The sequence below is a fragment of the Nomascus leucogenys genome, chromosome 8, assembly GCF_006542625.1.
Source record: "Nomascus leucogenys isolate Asia chromosome 8, Asia_NLE_v1, whole genome shotgun sequence".
NCBI classification, from domain to species: domain Eukaryota; kingdom Metazoa; phylum Chordata; class Mammalia; order Primates; family Hylobatidae; genus Nomascus; species Nomascus leucogenys.
In genome coordinates, this window is record NC_044388.1 from 29,274,315 (window position 1) to 29,296,968 (window position 22,654).

Genomic DNA, 22,654 nt, shown 5'->3' on the forward strand with positions numbered 1-22,654 from the left:
TTTTATTTTTATCCTTTCTGAATCACGTTTTAAATCTTTTTTCTTTTATTAAAGAAAGCATGCACATATATTTTTTAGTAGTACTCACATCTTTGGTTTTTGTTTGTTTCTTTAACTGAGGAACATTGTCCATTTGAATTAAATGTAATTACTGATATACTTGGGTATAAATCCATGATTACATAGTTTCTATTTGTCTTTCCTGTTTATGTTCCCTTTTCTCTCCTTTCTTACTTTCTTATAGACTTATTGATTCGATTATTTTATTAACTTGGATGTTATGCATTTCTTTTATGTTTTGATGATTACCCTAAAACTTCCCACTTCATTTGCTTTTTTAAAAAAATAAACTTTCTTTTGTAGAGCAGTTTTGGGTTCACAGCAAAATTGAAGAGAAAGTACAGACAGTTGGCATATACTCAGCAACTCCCGCACCTGAACAGCTTCCCTCACCATCAACATCCCCCACTCCCGTGGAGTATTTGTTGATAGTAACAAATATTCCATAAACCTACATTGACACATCATTATCACCCCAAGTCCACAGTTTACATTAGGGTTTGCTATTGGCTCATTTGCCTTTCATTTCTTTCTGCATTTCTGAACTTCTATCTAGCATTATTTTCTGTCTCTCTGGGTCCTTGCCCACTTACTAATCTCTACAAAGTAATTTTATCTAACATTTAAGTACTTTTATACTCTTTTAGGAAGCTTTTGTTTGCTTGTTTGCAAAAAATTTAAAGACTATTTTTAACGGGCAGGTTGATCTCAATTTCCTAGTCCATCATTACCAGAAACATGAAGAGGCTGCACTTACTCTTCAGTGATTTCTATCTTCACCTGCAAACCTTCCCTTATTATACTTCCATCTGTCCTATGCCCCACCTTTAGCTCCAGACCATGTCTTTTCAAGTTTGGTGTGTTTGTGAAGTACTGCCAAATTCCCATTTATTTCTCTGCTAATATGTCATTCTTCTGAAAATAGTTACAGTTCTGATATTAGTGCAAGTAAGTGTATATTTTTCATTCTGACTGTATCTACACTATAACAGAATGCTTCACTGTTTTATTTTCCTTTGACTTTTTGGATTGGAATCTTATGGAGGGTGGCAAGTAGCGAATATTTGAACTAAAGTCATTGTCTTCGAATTCTGCTTCTGATGTGTCTACCTCTATCTGCATGTGTGTGTGTGTGCTCACACTTGTGAAATTTTCTTGCATTTATACAAATATCAATCATGCTATTGGTTTGCTGATTTCTGTAATAAGAGAACGGTAACTTTTGGCATTGCTCTTCAATGTTTTCCTTCCTGGTCTCTTGTGGTTTCAGATTATTATAAGAGAAATGAACAGTTGAGAGCAAAAGAGTGAAGTTATATTCATTATTTAAATTTATCAATACAAGAAAAAACACCATGGAGGCCCAGGAATATTTGTTCAAACCATTTCCTCATTCTCAAGGTCACATAACTTCCTAATTCCAGTGTAGACCAACATCAGTGGAACACTCAATTATTTGTCTATCAGTTCTCTTAGTCACACCTCAGCTTCTTATTTACTAAATGACAGGAATGTATTTTCAAAGTTTTAGTTTCTTTTTCTCTGTTTTATTCCAAGATTGCTTTTCAAAAATGTTTAATTTCTTGTTTGCTATCTTCCTTACTGTATATTCTCTCCTAATCTCCTAGCTCATTTCCCAATTGTTACAAACATTATCTAAGTATTCTCAATACTATGATTTTTTAACATATTTCATGTTAAATGTTTCCTATAGATTTCATGTGTATTTCTTCTACCTAATATAATTATCCTGATCAAAATACATCTTCATTTTACTGGCTATGGGAATTTATGTTCATTAGAGAAAAGGGTAGCTGGAATGTGTGCTAAGTAAAGAAACAAGGATTAATGTGTTGTGCAGATGTGTGTTTCTGCAGTCCTCAGCAGGCCCCTGTTCTCTGCTGCAGACTTCTCCATTGTGGTTGGGGTGCTATTCCCAATGGCGGTCATTTTTGTGGTGGTTGCTATAGTAATCCGGCACCAGAGCTCCAGAGAAAAGCAGAAGAAAGATCAGAGGTGATCCTTTATCTCATCTTGCTGTAGGGACTCTTTGACCCCTATGTTACTTTAAATTCAATGTATAACCTACCCTTTCAAATTGAATTGGTTTGCTTCTAATATTCAGAAATACATGCAGATACAGTCTTTTTGGACCAGAAACTGGGTTTCCCTTTAACTGAGAAATGCTTCACATCTAGAAATGTTTTTTTTTCCTTCTGTTAGTCACCGTAGTTATAATAAGAGTGATATTAACTCTCATTATGACAGATTTTTGAATTAGTTATAAGAATATAATATCTAGCATTAATTGATCACTATATGATAAGCACTGTGTTAAGCATCGCCCCATCCCCTTTTTTTGTTTGTTTTTTTGAGACGGAGTCTCCTACTGTGGCCCAGGCTGGAGTGCAATGCCACGATCTCTGCTCACTGCAACCTCCACCTCCCAGTTTCAAGCACTTCTCCTACATCAGCCCCGAGTATCTGGGATTACAGGCACATACTACCACACCGGGCTATTTTTATATTTTTAGTAGAGATGGGGTCTCACCATGTTGGCCAACCTGGTCTCAAACTCCTGACCTCAAATGATCCACCCACTTTGGCTTCCCTAAGTGCCGGGATTGCAGGTGTGAGTCTCCACACCCGGCCTTGTGCTAAGCCCTTTTATATCTATTATCTTATTTAAACTTCACAAGAACTTCATAAAGTGGTTTTTAGTTTCATTTTACAGATGAAAAGTGTTTTATGTTAACCCTTACACCATTTTGCAAGGTTAGGAACTTCACATTTTGATCGATGAAGAAACAAGCTCAGAGAGATTATTAGCAAACATGCTTTCAGTCTTGCAGAGTAAGTGGTGGAGCCTGGGTTGGTCTCACAAACATGTTTCTGGCACAATGGTGTTTTTTTTTTTTTTTTTTTTTTTTTTTTTTTTTTTTTTTAGAGAAAGACTTATTTACCCATGATGAGTTTTTTAATATTGAGTAAGACATTAATAAAACAACATAATTTAGACAAAATTTGGATTCAACACTATCATTTTTAGAAGCCAGGGGTCTGTAGAGAACAAAAAGGAAGTTAGTAGTGATTATGAATTACAAGGCAATGAAGGAGGCTGACGGGGAAAAATGACCAAATGACCCAGGGAGCAGATAAAAACCCAGGCAATAGGCAAGAAGGACACGATGGGAAAAAGAAGTTGGGAATCTTCTACCAAGTTTCCCTGTCACGCTGAAGGAGCTGCTAAGTCAATTGATATCATGTGTTTCTCTCTTACAGGTCACTATCTACCACTGGCACCAGGCCACACAAACAGAAGAGGAAACCCCAGATGGTAAAGGCTGTTCCACCCCAAGAGGTGAACTATATAGTCTAGGCTATGATTACCATGGCCCCACTTTGCGTTTCTCTCACACTCTTATCCCGACTACCTATCATTTCTACCCCGCAGCGTTTTGCAATTACACATTCAGAAATGTCTCCTTTGCATTTTGTTAAATGCAAAAGAGTCCTTTGCCGGGGTTCATGAAATACAAACAGAATAAAGAGAACAAAGAAGGCACATACCAGATGTCTGTCTGTCTCTGTCTCTCTCTCTCACACACACACACACCCTCTTGCTCTGACTCTAGGTTATTTCTTTGCAAATTGACCAGTAGATAACAAAAATATCTATGTCTGTATGATAATACATGTAATATTTATAACCCAAATGTCCTACTCATGTCCTGTAAATTTAAAGATTTTAGCTGAAGTTGTTTAATAACATTGGTAATCATTTTTTGATGAAAACTTTTCATTACAGCTCTGGGAAATACTTCTGTGGAATACGCCAGCTGGACCACTGTGATTTTCTATCTGGTCTCTTGGTGTCAGCTTAGTTCCAAGTTTCCATGCCTTGAAAAGTCTGCTTACTTAAAAACTGTGCTTATGAAACTAATGGTTCATTTTGAAATATTTGTTCTTTTCAGATGAGTCAGATGAAGCCCCTTGTGTATGATCTGCCAGTAGAAGGCAATGAGCCCCCAGCCTCTTTTGTGAGTTAGCAACTTCTCTTAAATATCACCCTAGTTCAATCTCCAGGAAATATTGGTGAAAGTCATAGCCCACAACACTTCATTATTTCTTCAGGACAATATTGAAATCTACGTGAATATTAATATAAAATACAAATTCTTCTGCAAAATATTTTGAAAATATAAAATATGAACACGTATGCCACTCCGTGCCAACTTGTGACAAGAAGAGGACAAATCTGCCTAATTATCAGCTCAGGCTGCTGTAACTAAATTAGCATAGACTGAGTGGCTTAAACAACAGATATTTACTTCTCACATTCTGGAGACTGGGAAGTCTAAGTTCAAGGAGCTGGCAGATCCAGTGTCTGGTGAAGCAGCCTTCTGGCTTGTAGACAGCTGCCTTTTTATTGTATCCTCAAGGGCATTAATCCTATCAAGAGAGCTGCACCCTCACGACCTGATTATTTCCAAAAGGCCCCACACTTCCAAATACTACCATTCTGGGGATTAGGGTTTCAACATATGAAATTGTTGGTGACACAAACATACAGTTTATAGCAATCATCTTTATCAGATATCTATTGACATTGGACTTAGGTCTCAACTGTGTATGTGCAACTAAATGAAAGCAATCAAACTCATATGTTTACAATATTCTCATGGGTGGGGTCATGGCTTCTCCATTTCTGAACTGATTTAAGCCTTTTCTTTATACACACCTATTTTCAGGACCCTATCTTTGAATTTAAATATTTTATCCTTTTACTAGCTAATTACAAAGCCAGATTTTCCACCACCGCCAATTCCTGCACCTATATCATCTTCTTTCCTTGTAAGTATCAGATAGTCATTGGTGAATTTTTAATCTCTCTTCTCTTCATTGCAAATACTGTCTCCAAATCCATGGGTTATCAGGATGTGTGCTTTTGAGGTTAACTTGAGATATCACAGCACATTTGTCCCAGGGATATCTAAAAAAAGCAAGGCCCACTTGCTATCTATAAATTAGTAGGGATATTGATGTTTTATTATAAAAAATAGTGTTGCTGTTACGTAATTATCAAGAAATGATAAATAGCTCTGCTCTGTGAGGTCTCAAAGATTCATTCCTAGATGCTTACTTAAGAGGAGATAGATAAAATTTTATTAGGTGATATTTTACTTTATATATATTAGTCACAGTTTTCTGTAGGAGGTAGGGTATGAAAAATGGGCCACATATAAGCAAACCTGGAATAAGAGTCAGGTGCTCATGAAGTAAGAATTACAGTACATTCACTCATTAAATGGCTCCTGAGCATTTTTCTTGTGCCTGGTATTCTGCTGTGGGTAAATGAGAAAGACCTATATTTTTCAAGAAATTTCACATTTTTAGTGAGAAAACAAGTCATATAAAAATGGAGTACTTAATTCTTCAACTGCTATTCAAGAAAAATATGGTGAGGAGAAAGTCAATGGGTTTGGAGTGGTTAAAGTAGCATGAATATTCGTTGGTTGAGTAGTTGGAATTTGAACTGGACCCTGAAAGTTGGGTAGAATTTAAATGAGTGAAGAAGAGTTAAGAAATTATTTCACTAAGGAAGTAAATATAGCTAAGATGGGACAAGCGTAGCATTTCTAATGACATACCATTGTTTTTATAATTAATGTAGCATAAAGACAAAAAAGCACTTCCCTCTACTGTTTTCAAGGATAATCCAATGTCTACATCTAAGGTAAGAGATCTATAGCCAGATTATTATATTCTTGTATTATAATCTCCTACTGTCAAAGAGAAGGCCCACCATGTCTTTTTAGAAAGAATTTACTAAGAACAGTATCCGTATGATTTGGAGATCGGTGCCGACATGAATGTCTTACTTCTCAGTATGGCCAATAATTAAAAAGAGAAATTAGAAGATTCTCAGCTAGAAAGCTATGTAGACACCAATATTATTTATTTTCTCAGAAATATTCCCTAAGGATGAACATGAGAAGAAACATAAGGATAGTATCCTATAACTCTCCTCCTGGTCCCCTACCTTCTCCATATTATGCTAATTACCAGATAGATATTTAGATCTTAGTGTAGTGTTTTTCTCACTCCCTTCCTATCCTCTCACATTTCTACTCCTTCATTTTTGCTGTATCAAGTGACCTATGAAATCGAAACTGACTTCAGATAATTTTAATTTCTTCATAGTTCAGCTTCATAATAGTAAATATCTAAAGTTTTGAAGAAAGTTGATCATTTAAAAGTTATGTCTTTTTTAGGACTCAAATCCAAAAGCATGAAACAACAGCTAAGCAAGAACTAATGGCTAAATTATCAACTTGGAAAACTGGAAAATCTGGATGGCAGAGAAATATACTTACATCTCATTAGTATTTGCTCTCGACACAAGAAAGTTAACATTTTCTGATTCATGTTAGACTTTGAAGAGACTAAAGAAAATTTTCAAGAGGAACATATGCCTGAGAACCTTTGCATGAATTTAAAATTTCAATTATCCATTCTTATAAGAAGGAAGATGATTGTAAAGAAATATCTCTGAAGTTAAAATCTTTAATAGGAATTGATTCATTCTCTAATGAAAACAAAACATAAAAACATCACACTAATCTTGGAGGAATAAGAAAATTTGTACATCCATTAAATGAGTAGCAACATCTTGATTGTTTTAACCATTAACTTGTCAAATTACGATCTCAGTTAAGAAAATGATGTAAACATTCTGTTTTGTGAATCTCTTTCCTAGATTAGTTTCTGAAATCATTATTAGCTATATCATTTGAGGTTTTCTACAATTTAGTAAAACTATGAATTAAAAAATGTTTTATCATATATATTTGTATAATTAATTACTGGCATGGTTAAAGTGGTTTTCACTTTTTAAATGGAGAAAATTTTAGTTAAATTATTAGGAAAAACCAGAGGTTGCAAACTGGTGACCTGTAGGCCATGTTTGCACTGCAAATATATTTGGTCTGAATGACATTGGACACATAATACTTTTACATGTTTTGAATGTATTGCTAATATTTAAAAATTGAGAGATCTTGCATAAACAATAGATTCCCAGCTTTGTCAGATGTAATCAAAACGTAATCCGATGCTTTGTCAACAATAGAATTACATTGCCCATAGCAACCGTCAGCTTAGTTGATGGGTAATGTAGCAAACACTATTGGTTTCCTACCAAATAACCCCCTTTTTCCTGGCTTTTAGAACCCTAATTTTGTTCACTTGCCCACTTCTAGGAAAGAATATCGTAACTATCTCATGGATAAATCCCTATCCCTTTAAGTCAATTAAAATAACCTAATTTTTCCTTGCTAGTGGTCGACTTGGAGATGATTTTATAATCCTCCTCCTCCCACCCTTTTTTTTGTTTTGGCTAGTAAGACGAGAGAGGAATTATGTTAGGACACTTCTGGAAAATTTTTCCTCATCTCTTTTTCTGGATATGGGCATCTGAATACTCTAGCTGCTACTGCTGCACTCCACACTGATTATGAAGGCTGAAGAAGATAGATAGAGCAGAAAGATGAAAAAAGAATAAAACCTGGCCTTTCAATGATGTCATTGAATTGGTAGATCAATGACTGCTGGAGTTACCTCACATTTTCTTGGTACTCATTATATGAGCCATACATTTTCCTTGTTGTTTAAGCCATTTTGAGTTGGATTTTCTCTCACTTTCAACAGAGATCATCCTAACTAGTAAAGTAGCTGTTTCCGTAATCAGGGAACATGCTTTAGGTTCATCATCACAGCTACAGTTTTTCTTGTATTTGTCTGCTTCACCCATTTCTATCACTTACCTGGTCCCCACAGGCATGTCTCTTCATGAGGAACTTTATGGTTCATTTACCCTTGCAGTATGAGGTTCTAGATAAGCTCACTCTGGCCTCAAAAGTGAAGCTCAGTCCTCAGGAAATCCAGAGTCCACTGATCAAATCACTGTCAAAGATAGAGGCTTTCTTTCCATGTGGCATTTGCACGAGAACAACTTTAAAAGTAGAGCTTTATCTGCCCTGTGAGGTTTCAGAAGACCCTCTCCTGACCCAGAAATAAATCCCTATTTCCTGGAAAGCCATTATGTACTTGTGACCAACTTGTGAGCCTTTTCTGTGTTGTGGTTGTTGTTTTTTTTTAATACCTGTCCCCAGTAATAGATTCACCTAATCCTTTTTTATACTGATGGAATGGAAGTCTTAAACCTACGAATCCTCAACTAGCCACGTACCATAACCCAAGCAAAAACTAAACCATACACTCCCAAAAGCAGTGGCATGTGAACATTCCTGCAAGTTCCTAAATGATGTCACTATGTCCCCGTCACTATGTCCCTGATGCAGATGCATCATACATCCTATTTGAAGAGAAATAATGCAGTACAATGACAGGAAAACCGTTATTTTATCATAGAACTGTGAACCCAAGTCCTACAATGTTTCCCTTTCAGCTCAACTGCAGAGGAGTTTAGAACAGACTTTGATTTCACGACGCTGTTTCCACACTTATATCCGTAACTTTCTAACTTTAAGGGAATTCCGCTTATTTGACATTTAACCACCTCAGATATGCCACCGAACCTGTTTTCATCATTAGTTATTTTTACCTTCTCTACTTTAAAAACAGTAAAATTATTAGGTTAAATTATGTTTTTATCCAGTTACTCTAAGATACCTTAGTGTTTGTCTACTTATTACAACTCACCAAATTACTGGTTTTATATGGGCTTTGGGAAGGCTTTTAGCTTTTTATAAAATAATGAAGTATGCATGAAAAAAAGCAAATTTTAATTGGTTGCAATCAGAGAATATGGAAAGGGTTATTATTGTAATTAAGATTTTATTATTCACATTGGAAATCACCACTATGTGTTAAGGAATCGAAGGTGGCCTCTGGCTAGCAGCCATTAAGAAAATGAGCCCCTGAGTTCAACGACCCTTAAATGAAGTGAAGTATGCAAACAACCACTTAATAAGCTTGGAATTAGATTCCTTCCTAGCTGAATCTTGACTTCAGCCTTGTGAGACACCCTGAAGTAGAGGATGCAGCTAAATTTTGTCCAGATTACACACCCACAGAAACTGTATTAATTAATTAACTGTATTAATATCTGTTGTTTTAAGTTGTTATGGTTTGGAGGTATTTGTTATGCAGCAATAGACAGCTGATACAAGGAAGTAGAGAACAAACATTTTCTATTAGTCTGTTTTCACATGGCTATAAAGAATACCACCTGAGACTGGGTAATTTATAAAGAAAATAGGATTAATTGACTCAGAGTTCCGCGTGGCTGAGGAGGCCTCAGGAAACTTACAATCATGATGAAAGAGGAAGCAGGAACATCTTACATGGTGGAAGATGTGTATGAAGGAGGAACTGTCAAAACACTTATAAGACCATCAGATCTCTTGAGAACTTACTATCACAACAAAAGCATGGGGGAAACCACCCCCATGAGCCAATCACCTCCCACCTGCTCCCTCCCTCAACATGTGGAGATTATAGCAATTAAAAAATGAGATCTGGGGGGATGGACACAGAGCCGAACCATATCATGTTTCAAATGCTCCAGATAGGTTTAGGTAAAATTAACTATATTTAATAGGCTTTCATCACTGCAAAACTGTTTTTCATTTCTTTCTCTATGTCTCTAGTCTCTTCCATTTGTTCTCCCTTCTTTAATAGTACTGAGGATTTGCTTGAAATCTCTCATAGCCAGTATTCTCATTTATCATATTCTTTCTCACTTTGTGTTTGCTTGGTATTTTTGGATAATTCCTTAAGTTTATCTTCCAAATTACTGGTTTTTATGTTCTGTACTGTCAGTCCTCCTGTTCACTAATTTCAAAGTTTATAGTTGTTTCTCTTGTTTACTTAACAACATTCTCTTCTTTCCTATCGGTTTAACTTTATAAAGGCCAACCAATTAACTGTTTTTAACTTCCATTTCCAGATATTTTAAAAATTAAAGCAAAATGTGTATAAACTTTATTACTGCTTCCCACAGTAAATATTTTTCAGAAGTACATGCTTTCTCAGCCACTTGACTAGTATGTGCCCCATCATTCAAAGACACCATTATTTCATAAGTGTTACATTGCTATTTTTCAGTTGGTGCATCCAATATTATCAGGTTTTAATATTGTTTCATCATATGTCATTGTTCATAGAATCCATCTCTTGAGCATAAGCTAAATAATTTGCATACACTAGCATCTGGATATAATATGGAGAAACATGGAAATTTTTTTTCTTATCTGGAGTGATAAGCAAGTCTTTCATATTCTTTTCTCCCCGATTTTTTTTTTCTCCAAAGTGGGTCAAGCCAAGAGTGGCACAGCTGTGTGGAGATACTGAGATCCACCTTGTCAGGGAAGATCCCAACTCAGGAGAAAGCACCTCTAACAAAATCTGTAGCCACATTGGCACATCTGCCCTTGAATTCACTTTGTCTCTTTTGCTGCTTCCATAAAAAGGCCTTCCCTTGACAATGTTAGACACTTTTTAGCAACTAGGCCTGGGTGGTCTGCTACAATGCCCAACACTAATACAGTATCACTATTACTGTTAGTAGTATGCTAAGCGAATACTATTGTTACAAAAAAATTCCTAAGCATGAAAATTATGGTATATAATTTATTGCGAAGGCAACTTCTTGTGAACATTAAACGGTTTATCTCCTTCACCTCATATTAAAGTCCATCCTCTTGGGATATAGCTGACATCTCAATATTAAATGACTAAGATGACTAAGTCGTTTATGTTGCTCCCACCTCACACAAAGTTAAAACTGTTTGTTACTTTAAATAGTTTAGTTTGACAATGTTATTTTAAAATCTGGACAAATCACAACTATAAAATACTTATTTAATTTTCTTCTGTAAAAAGATGTACGCTTGGTCAGGCGCAGTGGCTGATGCCTGTAATCCCAGCATTTTGGGAGGCTGAGGTGGGTGGATCACGAAGGTCAGGAGTTCGAGACCAGCCTGGCCAAGTTGGTGAAACCTCATCTCTACTAAAAATACAAAAATTAGCCAGGCAGGATGGCGGGCACCTGTAATCCCAGCTACTCGAGAGGCTGAGGCAAGAGAATCGCTTGAACCCAGGGCACGGAGGTTTCAGTGAGCCAAGATCGTGCCACTGCACTCTAGCCTGGCTGACAGAGCAAGACTCCATTCCACCCAAAAAAAGAAGCAAAATGAACAAAGCTGGAGGCATCACGTTACCTGACTTCAAACGATACTACAAGGCTACAGTAACCAAAACAGCATGGTACTGGTACCAAAACAGAGAGACCGACCAATGGAACAGAACAGAGCTCTCAGAAATAACTCCAGACATCTACAACCATCTGATCTTTGACAAACCTGACAAAAACAAGCAATGTGTAAAGGATTCCCTATTTAATAAATGGTGTTGGAAAAACTGGCTAGGCATATGCAGAAAACAAACTGGACCCCTTCCTTATACCTTATACAAAAATTAACTCAAGATGGATCAAAGACTTAACCATAAGACCTAAAACCATAACAACCCCAGAAGTAAACCTAGGCAGTACCATTCAGGACATAGGCATGGGCAAAGACTTCATGACTGAAACACCAAAAGCAATGGCAACAGAAGCCAACATTGACAAATGGGATCTAATTGAACTAAAGAGCTTCTGCCCAGCAAAAGAAACTATCAGACTGAACAGGCAACCTACAAAATGGGAGAAAATTTTTGCAATCTATCCATCTGACAAAGGGCTGATTTCCAGAATCTACAAAAAACTTAAATTTACAAGAAAAAAAAAACAATCCCCATCAAAAAGTAGGTGAAGGATATGAACAGACACTTCTCAAAAGAAGACATTTATGCAGCCAACAAACTATGAGAAAAAGCTCATCATCACTGGTCATTTGAGAAATGCAAATTAAAACCACAACGAGACTGCATCTCATGCCAGTTAGAATGGCGATCATTAAAAAGTCAGGAAACAACAGATGCTGGAGAGGATGTGGAAAAATAGGGACACTTTTCACTGTTGGGAGTGTAAATTAGTTCAACCATTGTGAAAGACAGGATGGCAATTCATTAAGGTTCTAGAACCAGAAATACCATTTGACCAAGCAATCCCATTACCGGGTTTATACCCAAAGGATTGTAAATCATTCTACTATAAAGATACATGCACACGTATGTTTATTGCGGTACTGTTCATAAAGCAAAGACTTAGAACCAACCAAAATGCCCATGAATCATACACTGGATAAAGAAAATGTGACACATATACACCATGAAATACCACACAGCCATAAAAAAGGATGAGTTCATGTCCTTTGCAGGGACATGGAAACCACCATTGTCAGCAAACTAACAGAGGAACAGAAAACCAAACACTGCATGTTCTCACTCGTAAGTGGGAGTCAAACAGTGAGAACATACAGACCCAGGGAGGGAAACATCACATACCCTGGGGCCTGTTGAGGGGTGGGAGAGTAGGGGAGGGATAGCATTATGAGAAATACCTAATGTAGATGACGGGTGGGTGGGTGCAGCCAACCACCATGGCACATGTATACCTATAGTAACAAACCTTCATGTTCTGCACATGTATCTGAGAACGGAAAGTCTAATTTTAAGAAAATTAAAAAAGCGATATATGCTTAATATACAAAAGTTGGGAAACAAGAGAAAGTACTAAGATAAAAATTTTTCCTAATCTCACCAAGTATGATCTCTATTAACACTTAGAAATATGACCTTTTCCTCTCTTTTCTGTTATATAATTTAAGAATGTAATATTTATGCTATTTGTATTATTGCTTTTAATTTTACTTAGTAATATGACACAAATCTATAAGAATATTATGCAGCCATCAATACTATTTTATTAGTGGACAATGCTTTACTTAATATCTGATTCAACAATGAAATCCTTTTTCAAAAATGTTTAGCTAAAAATAATGCAGTGATGAACAATGGTGTATATATCATCTAAAGGCGGTTCTCCGTATCACAGTTCGGGTTCCTGGGCAAGCAGAATCTGAGATGGATTTTAGCAGGTAGGAAATTTATCATGGAGTGCTTTCAGGTCAGGTCCCCTATTTATTTAATGGAATGGGAGAAAGCAGGATTAAGCTGGAGTAGTTGGGAATGATGCTGCCTCAAAGAAGGCTTTAGCTGGCCCACCCAGCCCTGAATCTGGGCAATCCTTCAGAATGAAGCCAAGTTGAGGCAAAAGGGAAAAGCTTTTACTCCCTCATGTCAACTAGCCACAGGTACAAATTGCTCTCAAAAGAGCTGTGACCTTGGGCAAGATGACTTTATTTAGTGAAAGCATTTTCCAAGGCAAGTTGATGGCTGTCTGCAGGTAGCACAGCCAACAAATGGGGGATAAGTTCTTCTGTGCTTAATGGGGACCTGTGCAGCCCAAAACAAGGCCTATTTTATTTTTTTTGAGTCTGGGTTTCATTGTATTGCTCAGGCTGGTCTCCAACTCCTAGACTCAACAATCCTCCTGCCTCAGCCTTCCAAGTCAATGAGATTACACGTGTGATCCACCACACCCAAAGTCTATTACTTCTTATTTCCTTTGGATAGTACTCTTTATGTTGGCTAGCTCCCTAAAACTTTTCCAACTTTTTTGCTACACTTTGCAAAAATTTTTCTCTGTAGGCATATATGAATCTAAATTTCCATTAGTAATTGATGAAACTGTTTCTACATAGGCATTCTCATTCTTAATATCTGCCTATCTTAACACCTTTCCTTGCTTAGAGGATTCCTACATTGCACATCTTGGAGATATAGCTCCTCTGCTATTTGCAGTGGCAACTGGAAATATTCTGCATGTTGTTACCAGATTCTTTTTATTTTTTCCTGGAGACAGGGTCTTGCTCTCTTGCCCCAGGTTGGAGTACAGTGGCATGATCTTGGCTCACTGTGATTTCAACCTCCCAGGCTCAAGTCCTCCCACCTCAGCCTCCAAAGTAGCTGGAACCACAGGTGTGTGCCACCACACTCTAATTTTTGTATTTATTGTAGAGAAGGGGTCTTGCCATGTTGCCCAGGCTGGTCTCTAACTCCTGTGTTCAAGTGATCTGCCTGCCTTGGATTTCCAAAGTACTGGGATTCCGGGCTTGAGCCACAGTGCCTGGCCAACCCTCTTTTGCACCTCTGACATAGTTATGGCCAAGGATCTACCTTTCAGATGCACCCTCCCAGAACTTTGAATCAGAACTATGTAATATAAAGCAGAAATTACAGAGAATTATCTTTGGTGATGCAGGATGTTATAATAAGGTTGAGTTCCTCAGGAAGTCTTGAGACTAGCGCCAGTTGCTGGTTCAAGGCTGGTCTAGTGCAAAGAGTATCAGCAGTGTCAGCTGAGTGACAGTGGCAAGGGTGAGACAGACATTCTGTATTATCCAGCTCCACGATACAGGCTGGAATTCCTCATTGCATAGCTACCAAGTTTGGTTCTCCAGTCCTCATGGTGAGTCCTTCAGCTACCTAAAATCCTTTAACTCAAATATTATATTTTATTGTGGTAAAATATATATGACATTGAATTTACCATTTTAGCCTGTCTTAAGAATATGATTCGGTGACATAACTACATTCACTGTGCTGTGCAACCACCACACCATCTATTTCCAGGACCCATTCGTCCTTCCAAACAGAAACTCTATACCCATTAAACAATAATTCCCCATTATGTTTTCCCCTCAATCTCTGGTAACCTCTATTCAACTTTCTGTCTCTGAATTTGCCTATTCTAGGTAGCTCCTATCAATGGAATTATACAGTATTTTTCCATCTATATGTCTGGCTTATTTCACTTGGCACCATGTCTTCAAGTTTCATCCATATTGTAGCATGTATCAGCATTTCATTTATTTTTAAGGCTAAATAACCTAATCATCTTTTAATATATTTATTTTCTATTTGAGACGGCCGGGGATAATTTCTATTGCTCCATGTCATCATTCAAATTAACAGTGTTTTTCTCCTGCTTTATACTTTTTAATTTACACTTTTTTTGATGGCAAACCTGTTTTAAAATGGATAATGATACATACTTTATTCATAGTATTTTAGAACCTCATTTAAATCAGTTATTGCCATTCTTTTCTTCATAACCACATCCATTGTTTCTTTCTGGGCTTAGCTGACCAAGCATAGGCATCGGCTCAATGTTGAAATCTTAGCTGTGCAATCCTGACGGGAACAACAATTTAAGGAAGTTCAGAAATTTATCTAAATGAAAAATGAAATGATGATGCTACGACTAGAGATAACGGTCCCCTCCTGATGTCCCAGTAGCTTTTGAGAAAGCAGGTATCAGCTGCTGAACCGCAAAAGTTGCTCCATTTCTCATAGAGAAGACTCCAATGCACAGGCCAAGTGCTGTGTCTCAGCAGATAACACTGTTCCCTTGTAAATCAACATGCATTGCCAAGTTGGCCTTGATCTCTCTAACTGCTCTGGAACAGCTCTGAGATTCGTGGGTCTCCTGAGACATGTTGTAAGTATAATTGAAATGGAGCCTGCAGGAGCCAGTTCCTGGCAAGACTCTCTCAGTTTTTTTGTGCCCATGGCAGGGCTGAGTAGATCTACTGGAAAGCTGCAGTCTCCGATAGCAAATAAGGGAACGAAAATGTAGCAGAAATATAAAGACAGGAGAATAAGAGAAAAGTCAGTTTATGCTGCGGGATGGTAAGCCACACACAGAAAACAAAGCATAGATAGTCCCCCTGGCTCTGCCAAAAACTATTTCTTTAGCCTTATGCAAATAATTTCGATTCTTTGAGCATCTGTACATTTACTCATCTATAAAATGAAATTAAGAATGTATGACTTGCCAATATTCAAAGAGGATTTTTTTTTTTTCTTGAGACAGAATTTCACTCTTGTTGCCCAGGCTGGAGTGCAATGGCATGATCTCAGCTCACTGTGACCTCCTCCTCCTGGGTTCAAGCAATTCTCCTGCCTCAGCCTCCCGAGTAGCTGGGATTACAGGCACACACCACCACGCCTGGCTAATTTTTTGTATCTTTAGTAGAGACAGGGTTTCACCATGTTGGCCAGGCTGGTCTCGAACTCCTGACCTCATGATCAACCCACCTCAGCCTCCCAAAGTGCCGGGATTACAGGCATGAGCCACTGTGCCCTGCCCCAAAGAGGATTTTCTAAGAAACATGTAAGGGCAGCATGAAAATATAAAGAGAAAAGAGGGAAATGTCCATCATCTAGAAAGGTAAGTAACATGTATCCATCAGTGCCTATCTGAAGGAGGACTCCATTATTGAGCTTGTCAGCACAGAGACCCTCTCTGAACAGTTTATTGCGTCATATGTCTTTAAGCAGAAAGTAAGATTTGCAGAAAGAATTACTTGCTGTTTGTACATATTTCACTGGTGAGTACATATTTCATTGGTGAGTTTTTTTTTGTTTTTTTTTTTTTTTGAGACAATGTCTCTCTCTCTGTTGCCCAGGCTGAAGTGCAGCGGCATGATCATGACTCACTGCAGCCTCAACCTTCTGGGCTCAAGTGATCCTTTCACCTCAGCCTCCAGAGTAGCTGCAACTATGGGCATTCACCACTACACCTGCCTAATCTTTAAATGTTTTTTAGTGACAGGGTCTCCCTATGTTTCCCAGGCTGGTCTCAGGTTCCTGGGCTGAAGTCATCCTCCTGTCTCAGCCTCCCCAAGTGCTGAGATTACAGGCATGAGCTGCTGTGCCCAGCTGAGTCTTTTTGCCTTGGTCTTTCATTCTCCCTCTGACGTGCTTTTAGAGTTTTCTCCGTAATCCTATTCAGTTTTCTCGTCTTCTGTTATTAAGTTGAATCTCAGAACTTCTGGGCCAAATAAAATACTGTCCTAGATCTGAGGGTGCAGTGTGCAAAGACCCTGGATTCATATTTTGGGGAAATTAACATGGACTGAATTCACACAACTTTTAGAAAATAAAATCATAGCCAATTTCAAATTTGATTGTTTCTTAAAGTAAGGATATCATAAGGTAATAACAAAAGTATACAGCAACGCATTCTGATTTATGTAAGTTTGTGTGTATTTTTGTGTGTTTGTATGTGTGCATGTATAATTTCACTTAACATTTGACAGTCTTGCACAGGAATCTTACTGTCTTCCACACAACCACACTGCCTGCAGCAAAACTATTTTGCACAGAGAAACACATTTAATACTATATTATTAAATATGAGAATACTATTTTATCTCTGGCAACGAATTCTTCTAGGCAATGTTTCCAGTGAAAGTGTATCTGAGGTTGCAGTTAAATCTTTTTTAATTTTTTCACTTCCAACTTTTATTTTAACTTCAGAGGTACATGTGCAGGATGTGCGGTTTGTTACATAGGTAAGTAAACAGGTGCCATGGTGGTTTGCTGCAGATCATTCCATCACCCAGGTATTAAGGTCAACATCCATCAGCATTTCTTTCTGATCTCCTCCTCCCAACCCCCTGTGACAGGCCCCGATGTTTGTTGTTCCCCTGCATATGTCCATTTGTTCTCATCATTTAGCTCCCACGTATAAGTGAGAACATGCCATACTTGGTTTTCTGTTTCTGCGTTAGTTTGCTAAAGATAATCTCCTCCAATTCCATCCATGTCACTGCAAAAGACATGATCTCATTTCTTTGTATGGCTGCATAGTATTCCACATTGCTTATATACCACATTTTCTTTATCCAGTTTATCACTGATGGGCATTTGGGTTGATTCCATGTCCTTGCTATTGTGAATAGTGCTGCAATGCAGACAGTGGATGTGTCTTTTTTAACAGAAGAATTTCTATTCCTTTGGTTATGTACTTAGTAAAGTGATTGCTGGGTCAAATGGTATTTCTGCCTCTAGGTGTTTGAGCAATCGCCACACCATCTTTCACAACAGTTGTACTAATTTATACTCCCACCAATAATTTGAAAGCATTCCTTTTTCTCCACAGCTTTGCCATCATCCATTGTTGACTTTTTGGTAATAGCCATTCTGCTGCAGTCCAATCTTATGCCCCTTGATTTTCTACTCCTGAAAATCCGTTCTCATTTTTTCCCATTCTTGTCACTAGTGATTAGCAGAGAGCCTGGGAAATGGTAAGCACTCAATAAATCAACTAACAAAAGTCTTCCATCAGGATTCTGAGCTTAATACCTTGTGTAATTTACACTTATCTGGTTTTCTTTAATTCTGTAATACAAACATTTACAAAGTCTCCATTTACTAAGTGGACACTGGAGCTAGAAGGATTAACCTCTTTCCCTGCTGTCCAGGAATTCACATCCTATCCCTAGAGACCGACATAAATATAGAAATAAATAATCACTAAAATAAATTGCTAAAATATGAGAACAAGAAAGTACAGAGGAAATGTTTATCAAGAGAAAGCATGAGAAGTTTCTCAGAGGAGGTGCCATTTAAATCTTGAACTCCAGGCAATTTATCAGACCTATAAAGGAAAAAGAGAAAAAAAAGTCTTCTAGAAAATAACGGAGTTAAATAATGGCCTTGCAAAGTCATGAATCCACAAGGGCCATGACATGTTCAGGGAACTGCAAGCAGATCATCAAGACTATGGAAAACCAAAAATTGTTATTTTTGAATATGTTTAGGTATTTATATATACCATGTTTCATCAAAGATACATACATATTTGTGCATACACAAACTTAGGAGATTTAGAAAAGTATAACACCCCCAAAAAATGAACATTTAAGAAAATTAAAAAGCAAGAAAGTTCTAGAAACCATAAAGCCATGGGTCAGATGAGACTTGTGAAATTTAAAATATACGGCCCTACATGTTTGGTAAATGTGTACTCCAAGCTGTTCTCCAAACTATCTGAGAATAAAAAAGTAAACAAGAGAAGTAAACAGGATTTATATGAGACTCACAGTGTCTATAAAGAACAAACATACCATCATGGAAGACAGCAAAACCACATAAACACAACAAAACCAGCCAAGTGAATAAAAATTAATGGATAAGACTGAGCTGTACATACCATCATGGAAGACAGCCAAACCACATAAACAAAACAAAATCAGCCTAGTGAATAAAAATAAAAAAGACTGAGCACAGCTCTTCTGGCTTCTGAGACCTAAAATTTGTACTCAGGATGGTGTTGCTGTTGTATCCAACTAGAGAACCTGTCTGCACCTTTTGCTTGCCTCCCACCCTGGGAGCCGCTTAGTACTTCGTGGCTACAGACTCTTGGCTGCCTGCCCTAACCACACTGCAGTCACACACACAGTCATAAATAAACCCCAGCAGGAAGTGGGATATAGGCTCAAATTAGAACACCCTCTCAACCTTTCCATCAATAACTTTCAGCACTGCTCAGGGTAATGGAATAATTATTTCTAACTGAGCAGCGTATCATGAGTTTGGAAGCCAAGTAACAGCTTGCCTATTCATATCATCACTGAACAAGTAAAAGTTATTTCACCTACTTTTAGAATACTTTAAATATTTTTAAAATATAGATCATAGCATCTTTAAATTTTCCTTCGAGGGAACTCAGTATCTGAAAACACAGTGGCTTTAGTGACATTGGTTACATTTATCACTGCCTAATCATTAATTATAATTTTTAAAGACTCTCAGTTGATTATTTGAGGAACTGTATTTTCCTACAGTGTAATTCCTAGGCATACTGGATGATCTTTTCTGGTGAATAAAGTATATGTAGGGTGTTACAGTATTTGTTCTCTTATCCTTTAATTATTTTATTTGTAATAAATCCAGCATGGAGTAAAAGAAATAACAGTAAAGTAATATATATATTTTTTATTTTCTAAAAATATTGAAAGAATTCTTCATGTAATAATGGTTCTTGACAAAATGTATCAAGAACCATTTATACCAACCACTTTATACCAACCAAATCTGAACACAGAGGGAAGGAATCAAGATATCAGTATTTTAATAAGTCCTAGAGATGAATCTAATGTATACTCTTGATTAAGAACCAAAGATTTAATGGAAACAGCTCAGCTCTAGTTGGCTACCAACATCTTATGCCTACTATTATCTTAAGAGATTAATTGTATGCTGTAATGATTGATCTTGATTATTCATGCGAATTAGCATCCGAAATAGCAAAAGTAATTTGATTACAAAAAATTCAAATTCAAAAATACATGTTTGTAATGTCAACTTTTTATCCAAAGAATTTTCAAATTCTAAATGTAGGATATTTAACTGGTGGTACTGCTAAAGCCTCTGACTTTACCTGGAATAACATTATTACGTTTTGTTTTTATTACAGTAGTTTTTGGGGAACAGGTGATGTTTGGTTACATGGATAAGTTCCTCACTGGTAATTTCTGAGATTTTGATGAACCCGTCACATGAGCATTGTACACTGTACCCAATATGTAGTCTTATCCCTCACTCCCCTCCTAACCTCCGTCAAGTTCCCCAAGTCCATTATATCATTCTTACGCCTTTGCATCCTCACAGCTTAGTTCCCATTTAGAAGAGCAAAGGATATTTGGTTTTCCATTTCTGGGTGACTTCACTTAGAATAATGGCCTCCAGCTCCATCCAAGTTGCTTTAAAAGACATTATTTCTTTTTATGGTGGAGTCATGTTCCATGGTGTATATATATATCACATTTTCTTTATCCACTCATTGGTTGATAGGCATTTAGGTTGGTTCCTTATCTTTGCAATTGTGAGCTGTGTTGCTATAAACTTGCATGTACATGTGCTTTCTTCACAAAATGGCTTCATTTCCTTTGGGTAGATACCCAGTAGTGGGATTGCTGGATCCAGTGGTAATTCTACAAAGTAAAATGTTTTAAAAAGGCAAATAATCTTGAAAAGATCAGCTTGTAAATAATGAATAAAAGGAAATATTCAGACTTGAGATTATGATTTCCCTCCTGGTGGTTGCTGTAAAACTTCATATAATATCAAGCATAAATAAGAAAATGTTCATGACTGTAGCAGAACCCAAAGCATTTTGGGAAACTCGTAATAGGTGCAGCACTCTGTTCTTTCATTCATTTGAGGTTCATTCCTATGACCATGCACAAAAGATATGACTTTTTAAAAACAAACAATATTTTAGAGCAGTTTTAGGTACTTAGAAAAAAATTGAGCAGAAAGCACAGAGATTCTTCCCTGCTCCCAAACACACACAGCCTCCCCCACTATCAACATCTCATACCAGATTGATATATTTGATCACTGATGACTCTACTTTGTCCCATTATTTTCATCCAGTGCCCATAGTTTAAGTTAGAGTTTATTCTTGGTGTATCTTCTCTTCTATGGATTTTGACAAATGTATGATGACATGTGTCCACCATTATAGTATCATACAGAATAGTTTTACTGCCTTAAAATTCTCTTTTCTCTGCCTATTCATCCCTCCCTCCTCCCTAACTCCTGGCAGCCATTGTTCCTTTTACTATTAATGGTTTTCCTTCTTTCAGAATAGCATATCGTTGGAATTGGACAGTATGTAACCTTTCAGATTGACTTCTTTCACTTAGCAATATTCATTTAAAGTTTCTCCATGTCTTTTCATGCAAAATAACTTATTTCTTTTTAGGGCAGAATAAAATTCCAATGTTTGGATGTACCTGAGGGTAGCAGAATGTACCACTTCAAACGATGCCACCTTGACATAGGATGACTTCAAACTAAAGGCATTTGAATTACAGCAGGTGCAAGAAGGGGGCATTCCAATCATCCACCTTTCTTCCTGAAAACAGGAGATTAAAACTCCCATGTGAATGATTTCATCCTTGTATCAGGAGAAAGGAAACATTTTGCAATGTGGAGTCACAGCTGGGAGGATTCTGTAAAACCAGACCTTGTTAAAATAATGATCTTCCTTTGGCCTCCCCATATAATGTAGTTACTTTCCACAATTGCTTCTCTTTGTTCAGCATCATAAAGCATGGAGGTTTTGCCACTCTTTGGGTCTTGGTTCCCTCGGAGCTTTATGTGGCTCCTATGCCACATAAAACTTGTATTATATAAATTTGTGTGTTTCTCTCCTGTTTATCTGTTTTACATCAATTTAATCTTCAGGACCAGTTGAAAAAACAAACTCTAAAGGGCACAGGTAAAATTTTCACCCCTATATTCTGCAGTGTATTTATCGATACACCTACTGAATGACATCTTAATTGCATCCAAGTTTTGGCAATTATGGATAAAGCTTGTATAAATATTCCAAATCAAGTTTTTGTGTGGATTTAAGCTTTCAACTCCTTTTGGTAAATCCTAAGTAGTGCTAATGCTGGATTGTTTGGTAAGTGTATGTTTAGATTTTTAAGAAACTGCCCATGGTCTTCCAAAGTGGCTGTACCATTTTGCTTTTCTACCAGCAATGAATGAGAGTTCCTGTTGCTCCACATCCTCGCCAGCATTTGGTGTTATCAGTGTTCTGGATTTTGGCCATTCTAGTAGTGGTATCTCATTACCATTTCAATTTACGATTCCTAACGACATATGATGTTGAGCATTTTTTGTATGCTTATTTGCTAGACCTAGGCTTTCGAAGTACCCCAGCACCCTTTACTTTGTTGCAACTGGAGATACTTTC

General features: G+C 37.2%; 1 protein-coding gene across 3 annotated transcripts in view; it reads left to right on the forward strand.

Moving 5' to 3' along the window:
- ADAM28 (ADAM metallopeptidase domain 28) overlaps window positions 1–8,161 on the forward strand; it is a 62,794-nt gene extending 54,633 nt beyond the window's left edge. Inside the window, exons 19-24 of one of the 3 annotated variants that reach the window (XM_030816986.1) lie at window positions 1,968–2,076; window positions 3,343–3,397; window positions 4,035–4,100; window positions 4,852–4,914; window positions 5,735–5,797; window positions 6,336–8,161. In XM_030816986.1, the coding sequence (XP_030672846.1) occupies window positions 1,968–2,076; window positions 3,343–3,397; window positions 4,035–4,100; window positions 4,852–4,914; window positions 5,735–5,797; window positions 6,336–6,356 (377 nt within the window). In that variant the 3' untranslated portion in view covers window positions 6,357–8,161. Of the gene's footprint in view, window positions 1–1,967; window positions 2,077–3,342; window positions 3,422–4,034; window positions 4,101–4,851; window positions 4,915–5,734; window positions 5,798–6,335 lie in introns of all 3 variants that reach the window. The other 2 variants (XM_030816987.1, XM_030816988.1) reach the window with 2 other exon arrangements.
- The last annotated feature ends 14,493 nt before the right edge of the window (window positions 8,162–22,654 follow it).